The sequence below is a fragment of the Miniopterus natalensis genome, chromosome 4, assembly GCF_054644295.1.
Source record: "Miniopterus natalensis isolate mMinNat1 chromosome 4, mMinNat1.hap1, whole genome shotgun sequence".
Classification (NCBI taxonomy): domain Eukaryota; kingdom Metazoa; phylum Chordata; class Mammalia; order Chiroptera; family Miniopteridae; genus Miniopterus; species Miniopterus natalensis.
The window spans coordinates 60,091,391-60,102,125 of record NC_142084.1 but is presented as its reverse complement, the minus strand read 5'-3'; the positions used below and the strand labels follow the sequence as shown (position 1 = coordinate 60,102,125).

At 41.2% G+C, this 10,735-nt stretch overlaps 1 protein-coding gene across 1 annotated transcript in view; it reads left to right on the top strand.

Moving 5' to 3' along the window:
* The first annotated feature begins 2,669 nt into the window (after positions 1-2,669).
* The window catches only part of ELP3 (elongator acetyltransferase complex subunit 3), a 74,225-nt gene continuing 66,159 nt past the window's right edge, over positions 2,670-10,735 (top strand). The window contains exons 1-3 of the mRNA XM_087816568.1: positions 2,670-2,740; positions 5,746-5,845; positions 8,720-8,858. Coding sequence (XP_087672694.1) covers positions 2,722-2,740; positions 5,746-5,845; positions 8,720-8,858 — 258 coding nt within the window. The 5' untranslated portion in view covers positions 2,670-2,721. The remainder of the gene's footprint in view (positions 2,741-5,745; positions 5,846-8,719; positions 8,859-10,735) is intronic.

The following is a 10,735-nucleotide window of genomic DNA, read 5'->3' as shown; positions in this document are numbered from 1 at the left end:
TGCTCTCACAGGAGTTGTACATAATGGAAGGTTTTTTTAAGAAGGTGGGGCAAGAGGGCTATTAACAGAAGAAAAGTATTATTTTTAGACCAGAACCTCTACTTTTGGGGGGAAGGGAATGGCAAGGTTGTTTTTATGTTTTACTTTTTATTTATTTGTTTTAGAGAGAGAGAGAGGGGAAGAGAGGGAAAGAGATAGAGAGAAAAGAACATCAATTTGTTGTTCCACTCATTCATGCACCTACTGGTTGATTCTTACATGTGCCCGACTGGGATGGAACCCGTGACCTTGGGGTATCAGGACAATACACCTGTTTTAATTTTCATTCTGGAATGTAAAGCTGGCAAGGTTTTTATTATGCAGATTGCCTCTTCTTTCTATGGGGGATAGAGAGGGCCCATGTGATAGATTATCTTACTGGTGCTTGACAAGAATATTCCAGACTAGTTAAGATTATATTTATAGGAAAAGTTGAAACAACAATCAGGCCAGGCATTAAATCTCGGTTTGGTGTCATGCGGCTTTAGCAAAAGTGATGCCATATTGAGGCTGTGGTTTTCTCTGGCACTTCAGATAATTCCAAAAGAAATTTAAAAGAGAGTTTTATTCATAAATGATTTGCAAATCAAGGATTAACCCTTGGTATGAACCAAAGAGATGTTACAAAATAGAGGTGATAAATCTAGGATTTTAAAGGCAGAAGTTGAAAGGAGCTAATGATCAATGAGATGGGTTGCTAGGGGAAACATGGCAACAAACTTACATTATTCATTTTCTGATTGGTGGGAGCAACTGGACTTTCAACGGTTGGCTGACTCAGTGGTCAGCAACTGGGGCTGTGCTACAAGAACAGTGGGTAACCCACGATTAGGCATTTATTAACATCCTAGTTCCCCTTCAGGCTTGTAGAACAAAAGCTTTTGGGTTACTCATCAACAGAAATCAGACAGCATAGACTGTTCATTCTGTAGGCAATTTCCAAGTCGAAGGAGCAGAGTTATGCTCTGCAAGCAGCCTCAGAGTGCAAACCTCAGAAATACAAATGTTGGGCCACAAATTATGATATTAAGTCCTCATAAGGCAGTGTAGAGAGAAAGAAGATTTGGAATAAAATTAGAATTCTGTTTAGACATGTTAAGTTTGAGATGTATTTTATACCCCAAGATCTAACAAGATGCCAAATAGGGAAGAAGTTGGAACTAGACTATGAAAATGGGAGTAGATGGTATTTAAAGCTATGGTACTCTGGGGATCACTTTGTGAGACAAGGCTGAGAAGGGACCCCTGTGGTAGTGCAATATTTTGAAGTGAGGTAGAGGAGTCCACCAAAGAGGCTGAGAAAAAAACTAGAAGAAAAACCAAGGGAGTGTGGAGGGTCCTATCCTGAAAGACTTTTCAAGGAAGTTATGTCAATTGGCACTAGAATGACAATAAGGACATGTAATTTGGTCTGATGGGTAGTCACAAAACTTTGTCCTGGTCAAAGGCTTCGAGTGACCTCAATTCTGGTGGGAAGAAACTGGAAACAGCACCTTTTCCTTTCTGTATGTTAACGAGAGGGGTTCTTCAATTCCGGCTCATGAATCAAGGAGATGATGGATGGGCTTCAGGAAGACGGTATCTCAAGTCCTACCTCCAAACTCTACAAAAACTGCATGCGTGCGTTTTCCTGGAGAAAACAGCTTTCGTGATGGCTGTCAATGATCTGTGCCTTTCGCATGTGACCAAGGCGGCCAACTGGCGTCAAAGCCTGCACCTCAAATTGTTTAAGTTTTTTGTTTTGTTTTTTAATTTTATTTTTGTTTAAAATATTACAGATGTCCCTTTTTCTCCCCAATGACCTGTTCCACCCTGTTCCTTCCCCCTCCCCAGTCCCTCTCCCCACCCTTGTCCGTGTCCTTGGCTTGTGCATATCTGCATATAAATTCTTTGGTTACTCTCTCCCCCTCCACCCACCCTCCCTCTGACCTTCCTCAGTCTGATCCATGCTTCCATGTCATTGAATCTATTCTGTCCATCAATTTATTAAGTTCTTTAGATTCCACATATAAGTGAGACCATGTGATGTTTGTCTTTCTCTGCCTGGCTTGTTTCACTTAGCATAATTTTCTCCAGGTCCATCCATCCTGTCCCAAAGGGTACGAGATTCTTCTTCTTTACAGCTGCGTAGTATTCCATGGTGTAAATGTCCCACAGCTTTTTATCCACTCATCTACTGATGGGCACTTGGGCTGTTTCCAGGTCTTGGCTACTGTAAACTGTGCTGCACCTCAAGCTGTTACTGGACCCCTGCACGGCCTCTTCCAGGCTCTGGATCTAGTTTCCAACACACTAGCAGGCTCGTCTTCCTGCCCAGCCTCCTGACCCTTACTTAGACACCGCCCACACCCACACTCTCCGCTAGGGCTTCCTGCCGCAGCCGCTCTATGTGAGCTTCGGCCCGTGTCTGTCCTACCCGCGCCCAGCTTTTCAGGCCCCAGCACGCGGGCCGAAGCTTCTGCCCCCTCCCGCCGCCCCTGCGCGATGCTACCGACGGGCGGGGCGGGGCGGGGCGGGGCGGGGCGGGCGGGGCTCTGCGCGCGCCGCCGTCGGGAACAGCTTTACGACCTGTTGACTCTCATTTTACGACAAGCGGGGTTGCTTTGCGGCTGTCAACTTTCCCCGCGGTCCGAGTTGGGAGCCACCTTTCTCAGCGGTGGCGGCAGCGGCGACGGCGGAGAGATGAGGCAGAAGCGGAAAGGTGCGGACAGGGCGGGGAGGAGGAGCGGGGACGGGGGTGGCGGGGCAGGGTGAGCCCCTGGGCGGCCGGAGCCGAACCCAGTTTTCCTCGCAGGACTCCGCTGCCTGGTGCAGAAGCCCCGCCACCCGGGGTCGGTCTTTCTGTCGGTTCCAGCCCCCCCGCCTTTTCGTTTCACCTGTTGTGCTTTATGAAACCAACCCCCCCTTACTCTCTTCCTCTTCGGCAGTAGGTGTCTTTTGCATCAGTGGCAGGGCCAAGGTGTGCCCTCCGAGCAGTTAACGTGGTCGGTCGATTTAACTCGTTCCGGACTCTCTATTTGTTGATTTTTATTTTTTTTTTTAGGACATATTGCACGTGGGGGTTTTCTTTTCTACTTTTTCAGGCCATAAGTGAAAAGCAACCCTGAATTATCCTTGGCTTCTGTGGACAGTTATGCCCGTTTGTGTCGCCTCCCGAGTTAGCCTGGGGCAATTCCATCTTCAGTTTCTCAACAGGATGGAATCAGATTTCAGGCTTTTTCTCACAGGTTTTATGACAATAATAGCTACCCTCTATTAAACCTTTGCTAATCATTTTGAAGTTGATCTCCTCTCTATTTTGCACGTGAAGCTGAGGTTCAAAGAGTTAAATGACTTTTCCAGCCCAAAATTATTCTTAGGAAGTGGAACTGATTGGTCAGACTCTCTGTGAACCCCCCCCCCAATTTAACAGTCTGTTTTTAATTACTATGCCTCTTTACATCAACTGCAGTTTTTTGAAGCAACAAGTGTCCAAGTTACCTTCAGTTGTCTGTGGCATCCAATTCTACCTGCCCCAAATTAATCTATCATCTTCCTCTAACTTGCTCCTCCTCAATCTGTCAGACCAGACAGCTTTACACTTTTAATTTCATCTATCACCAAGCCCTATTAGCTCTTAGAAATTGCCTCTTGAAATAGTTTCTTCCTTATCATTCTGGCCACCATCCTCCTAACCCACCTTAATAACTAATATTTGAATGGTACTTTGGCTTTTGTAGACATTCCAGTTAATCATTACAGTGGTCTTGTGAGGTGTGTATGTATTATCCCAATTTTGCAGGTAAGGAAACGGAGCTTAGAAGTCGTTGAGCCAGTAGAGGTGGAGAACTACAGAAGGAGCCTGTCATCCAAGCTTTTTATTATAAGTCTTGTGGGATTTTGTGTGTGTTTGTGTTTTTTTACAATGTAGTCTTATAAGAGCCTTTTACTTAGTACAGAAAATACAGATTTTCTGTATTTTCACCTTTTGAATAATTTTTTTCTATCCTCATATTCTTTTGTATGCTTATTTTCTTTAAACACCACTTTCATATTTTTACTCCCAAACTTGTTTTACTCCCAAACTTGAGAATATTTAATTCTCTACTGTCTAGTGAACTCCATTTAAATGCCTTTGCCTAGTAGCCAATGTACCCTGTAACCTCTTCTTTACCGAACTCTGTCAGAAAGCCTGTATTCTGGTTAGACAGTCCTCCTTCATACAAAGATAGGTAATTCCTCTACCTAACATTGTTCCTTCTGGATTGCCAACTGTTTTATGTGTCCAAATCCTGCCCTTTCATTAAAGCCCCCGTGCCTTTTCCTCCATTAAGCCTTTTCTTACTAATTAACTTCTCCAGCTAATTCTTGATACACTCAATGCCTATACAAGTGGCTTTCAAATCTTGATCTATTTTTATCACCAGCATCCCCCTTCCCCCTCCAAATTGTTATGCATACACTCAGTATTAAACAGGTGAAAGCTGGGCTTCTTTGGTTGAAATGGAGAAGGAGACCCTCCTTTTCCATCCTCTCCCTCTTCCCCTGCCTCCACCATAGCCCTGCCTCTGTTACGTGACCTGAGACGTGCCTTTGTAGAACTCTGAAGTGCTGGATTACATGGTTTGGAAAGCATTTATCCTTTGATTACAGATGGACTTTTTCCCTCTCAGATTGTTTTGTTTGTGTTAGCCTTGCCTCATTAAATTTATCTGCAGCTTAGTACAGTGAAAAACCATGGAAGTTGTGGAGAAAAGACCTGGATTTGAGATTGAACTTGCCATTTGCAATGGCATCTTAACTTGCCTTAATTTTTCACATCTGTAAAGTGGGATAACGATACTTTCATTGCAGTGCTGTGAGGTTTCAAATGAGATAAAGTAAATGAAAGGGTTCTATAACTGCCAGGTTTTCTCACTTACGCTTTTTCCTGGTGATTTTATTATCATCAAACACCAGCTTTCTCTACAGACAGGAAGCTTGCTTGCTAACGGCTCCCAAGCTGAAATCTCACAGCTTTTTATCACTAAAGAGAGACTGGTGTTTTCTGCCTTGAGGAGGAGAAGAGCTTACATTGGCCTGACTTGGATAGGTGCTGGTCCTTAAACTATAATTGCAGGGGTGGGATCATGTAAGAGCATGTCACCTTCTGCTACTGCCTTTTAGATGAGAAGAGGAGCCTCAGGTGCCATGAGAGGATGGTGATGGTGCGTTAAGATCCTTAGGTGTAAATCCACATCTTTTCTATTACAAAGTAAATACTACTTCTGCAGATACCTAGGTTTGAGTTTCAGCTTTACCCCTTGATAGCATTTTCATGGGACAGGCAAATATTCCTGTTCTATCTCTCTCACTCTGTGCTGAGAATCAGATGAAATAAGGCATATCAATGTAATTACAAATCTGAAGATAAAGGGAAGCTGTTTTAATTATTTTAGTCCTTTCCTGTGCAATTAGGTTCTTTCTCCTCCTGTTTGTCTCTATCACTCTCATGGTGTGTGTGCTTCTAAAGTAAGCTCTTCCCATATAGAGGTGAAACCAGGTTTGTTTTAAATTAAAGATACAAAAGATATGATCATACTGTAAATAGTAGAGGTTTAGTGTCTTGTGAACTTGAGCTATTTATATGGTATGGTTGGAATGACTTTGGAAGGAAAACTGCTAATAAATAAAAACATCTTTACTGAATAATATGATTTTTTACATATTTAAATATTATCGTTCCAGGAGATCTCAGCCCTGCTGAGCTAATGATGCTGACCATAGGAGATGTTATTAAACAACTAATTGAAGCCCATGAACAGGGGAAAGACATCGATCTAAATAAGTAAGTGGATCTATAAAAAAGAAGGCAGTCTAATTCTTATGCAGTAGATCTCTTATGAAATTACCAAATTCTACTTGTTTCCTATCATGTTTTATTTTTTACTTGAGAGTTTAGCTTTCTCCCCTGCCACTCATTTATGGCAAAATTGTCCCATAGCCTAGTAATACTATATCTTCTAACATGTAATGGACGCTTACTATATATATCCCAGTCAGTGTTGGTAGTGCAGTGTATATACTAGCTCAGTTGATCCTTTCAAAAACTGTATGAGTTAGGTACTCATATTATTGTCATTTAACAGATGGGTGATCTGAGACAGAAAGGTTAAATAATTTGTCCAAGAGTAAATAGCTGTGATTGGCAGAGCTGGGATGTGGAATCACGTCATCTGTCTCCAGAGCTCCTGTTCTTGCCTTTCCCACTACATCACTTCACATCCTCCTCTTCCCTGCTATCTCAGAGGAGCAGTAGCTCTCTCCCAGGAAAACCTCCCCTTGGAACCCTTGACCTAATCCAACACTTCCCTACTTTAGAACCCCCTTGACATGTTCATTCACTTCCTCCCCACAGCTATGTTCAGCTTCAACTTTGCTGCAACCTCAAATAAGAGTGGTTTTTCATCTCTGCATCTGTATTTTCACTGTATATTCACTATGTAGATCTGCTCTAATAAAAGAGTTAGTTGTCTCTCCACCTCCAGGTTGGCAATGATCTAATCACCATGCGCATGACCTTTTGTAAGACCCTGTTCTCTGTTATTTGAGATACTGTAATGTCTTACCTCTTCCTTGGAACATTGTGCTTATTTAATAAACATTTGCTAAAGGAATAAATAAGTAACTATCCTTTGTTTACTATGAAGACAGTATATTATATCATATTATATTGATTGATTTTTTATGATCCTCACCTGAGGATATGTTTGTTGATTTTAGAGGAAGGACAGGGGGGAGAGAGAGAGGGAGAGAGGAAAAACATCAATGTGAGAGAGAAACATCGATTGGTTGCCTCTTGCACACTTGCCAACTGGGGACTGAACATGTAACGTAGGTATATGCCCGAACTGGGAATCGAACCTGCCACCTTTTGGTGTACAGGACAACTCTCCAACTAACTGAGCCACCTGGCCAGGGCAAAACATTATATTTTAATCTTTTCTTCTACCATGTCTTTAATAGGGTTTTTATTCTGTCTTTGTTGGCTATACTACCAATTATACAACTCTTTTTATTTCTAGTGAACATTTCTATTTTCTTTTTATTTTTGTTGTTCTCTTTAATTTAGACATCTAAAGCTAAAGCTAGCGTCTTCCTTAAAATGGAAGTTCCTACTCAGTGTTTTCTTTGATTAGTTGTGTTAACCTTCCCCCAAGCTTGAAACTAGTGTCATCTTTGGCTCTTTTTCCTTAGGGTTAGGGTCTGAAATTTGCTTACTGTGTCTTCATTATGATTCTTACTTCCATTTCTTCTTCCAACTCCCTATTCCATGTCTTTTTAAACTTAAGTCTAGACTACTGCAATAATGTATGCTTTCCGTCCCTTTTAATCTCTTGCTGGATTAGTTTTACTTACTCTCATCTTTTATCATATCGTTCCCCTGTGCAGGAACTTCGGCATGTCCCCAGTGCTTATGGAATTAAATGTACATTCCTTAGTCCATTGTGTAAGGCCTCTCAGTCTGGCTTCAATTCACTTTTCCAGCTTTTGAAACTTCTGCACCTTTACATTGACAGTTTTTTGCTTTCTGTCAAGTTGGTCTACCCATATTTCTTAAAATATGTGTTTGTTGGTTTTTGCATCTTTACATAAGCCGTCCTATTTGCTCTCAATGTCATCTCCATGTTTTCACTGCATGTTGGAAGCCTGTTTTTTCTGCACCCATTTTCCATGAGTATCTCCCCAGCACACATTGAGTTACTCTCTTGAATGCTAGAAGCAGTTGTTGTGTGTGTATTTTATCATGCCTGTTTTTGTTCATGCCTATCTGCAAACATGCAGACATAGGTCATGAAATGACTATGCCTTATATCTCCTGACATACCAAGTACTTAGGTAGTCTGTACACATCACGTACTCGGATAACATGTAGAAAATGATGCAAATATCTTGCAATATTTTTAGATGGGTTAAAAATAAGAAGTTAAGATGGCTGTTAGGGTTTGACTAACAGCCAGGAAAAGAAAAGTTGGTAAAATTATAGAGAAAAATAAGGAATTATTAGTTGGGAGAAAGTTACTTCCGGGGGTGAGGGTAGGGTTATAATCAGTATTCTGAAGTTCTAATCATATTCTGTTTCTTGGAGTGTGGTACATAAGTGGTTGCTTTATAATTGTTAAAGTATGTTATATGTTTTATGTACTCTTTTTATGTATACCATATTTTGTATTAGAAAAAGTTATAAAATACTGTTGTGTAGCTTTCTTTTGTTTTTTGTTTGTCCTAAGACAGTGGTTTGTGACCAGGTGTGATCCCCACCCCGCCCCCCATCTCTGTGGACATTTGTCAATGTCTGCAGACATTATTTTTGGTTGTTATAGCAGGAAGAAGAATGCTAGTGAATAGAGGCTAATGATGCTGCTAAACACCCCACAGTGTGCTGAACAGTTCCCCACAACAGAATTAATCGGATTCTAAATGCTATAGTGCTGAGGCTGAGAAAAGGGTAGCATCCTTTGAAGCTGGAGCACCATTTTGAATGAGACCTACATGGTGTCACTGTCCTGGACCCCTGATATTCACAGGTGTTAAAGCCACTATTGTTGTCTGGTGAAAGGATAGGGGAGTGACAGGAGTTGATGTTATTGATAGGTCATCTTTTGATAGCTTATCCTTGAAATACTGTGATCTTGATAAATGCTAGATGCTTTACTTTCAGGTTGAAAACCAAGACTGCTGCCAAATACGGCCTTTCAGCACAGCCTCGTTTGGTGGATATCATTGCCGCAGTCCCACCTCAGTATCGAAAGGTCTTGGTCCCCAAGTTAAAGGCAAAACCCATCAGAACTGCCAGTGGGGTGAGTATTTCAATTCATGTAATATTGATTGTGTATCTGTTCTGCCAGAAATCCCTGCGTCACACAGGTAGTGAGGTAAAGGTGGGGAAATTGAGACTAATATAATCTGTATATTGTGATACATGCTGGAGTAGAGACATGTGCAGAATGCTAGGAGGGCCTAGAGAGGGAAAGAATTTATTGTGCTTAAAAGAGTAAATGATGTTTTGGTGTCTTTAAAAGTATAGATTGAGGCCCATCGGCATGGCTCAGCGGTTGAGCATCCAGGAGATGACAGTTCGATTCCCATTCATGGCACATGCCTGGGCTTTGGGCTCCATCCCCAGTAGGGGGCGTGCAGGAGGCAGCCCATCAATGACTCATCATTGATGTTTCTGTTTCTCTCCCTTCCTCTTTTTTAAATCAATAAAGATGTCTTTTTAAAAAAAACTATAAATTGAGGCTTGGTGATTTTCACAATATGATGGATATTTTTGGTCGTATTATACTGGTGGCTTTCAAAATAATTGATATTTATAAAAGATACTTTTAAAAGGTAGTTAATGGTATAGTCATTCTATATATGGTCACTGAAATGATTGACACAATAGGGAGTGCAATGGGAATCCAGAGTACGGAGACATCCTTGCAGTAAAAGAGACTAAGGAAAGCGAAATAGGAAGTGTGGAGCTTGCTTGACATAAATGATGCTCATACAAGCAGAGATGAGCAGGCTTGAACAGTAATGGGAGCAAGGACATAGGGAACTGAGGCACAGAGATAGAGATGATAGAAGTGTGGTGTGTGCAGGCAACAGTGAATATACCAGACTGACTGGAATTGATAATTCCTTTGAGAAAGCTTCAAGACATTGGATTAAAAAATTAGTTTGGGATCAGCTTGTAAAAGATCTTAAATTCCCTACAAAGAAACGGTACAGTAGGAAACTGCCAGAGATTCTTGAGAAAAGGAATGATATGAACAAAATAGATTTTCAGAAAATTACTTTGGATATAAGATGCAGGGTAGTTTGGAGATTAAAAAACTAGTTAGGATACTCTTGGTTTGGCTTAGGTGTGAAGTGTTAAGAGCCTGAATTAGGGTAGGGGTTCTAGGATAAAAAGGATGGGTGTGAGAGATAGGATTTGAACTCCCTTAAAATATGGTACCCAGAATTGAATTTTGTGTTCCTGATGTGATCTCAGAAGTTCAGTCTGTTATTTGAATGAGGATATTATATTTTTAGTAATTGCAGCTTGTGTTGACTTGTTTGGTGGTTGTATCTCCTGGATTATATTACATTTGTGGCTAATTAAACCCCAGAACTTTCACACACAATGTACCACCAATCCTGGTCTCTTCTCCTTTGTATTCAAGTGTTTTTGTTTTGTTGGTACCTAGGTAAAGGTTCTTTAAGAAAAACCAATATTTTTAAACTTCACCTCCTCCTCTTTCCCCCAAGGGCAATCACTTTGAACTCTTAGCTGATTTCTTGGCATTTACTTCCATATCCCTAAACAGTATGCCTTATAGATAAATCTTGAATTTTTGGTTTTTGCCATTATGTGTGAACTTGACACTATGGAAGACAAAGATTGAGCAACCTTTCAGCCCGATATACTTGGCTTTATGACACCATTCTCTCTGCTCCCCTTGCCTCTGATCATTTCTTTCTTTGAGGTCTACTCTTACTCTGCTTGCCTCTGAAAATTGATGTTTCTGTGGTCCTGGGCCCGTAGTGTTTAGTAATGTATGTACTTTCTTTGGTGATCTCATTCATTCACATTAAGTATTGACATTTGCTGACTCCCGGTCTGACTTCTCCCTAAGCTTCAGGCTCATGTCAAATTGCCTGTTAGACATCTCTCCTTTGACTACATGTAGACCCTCAAGTGTAA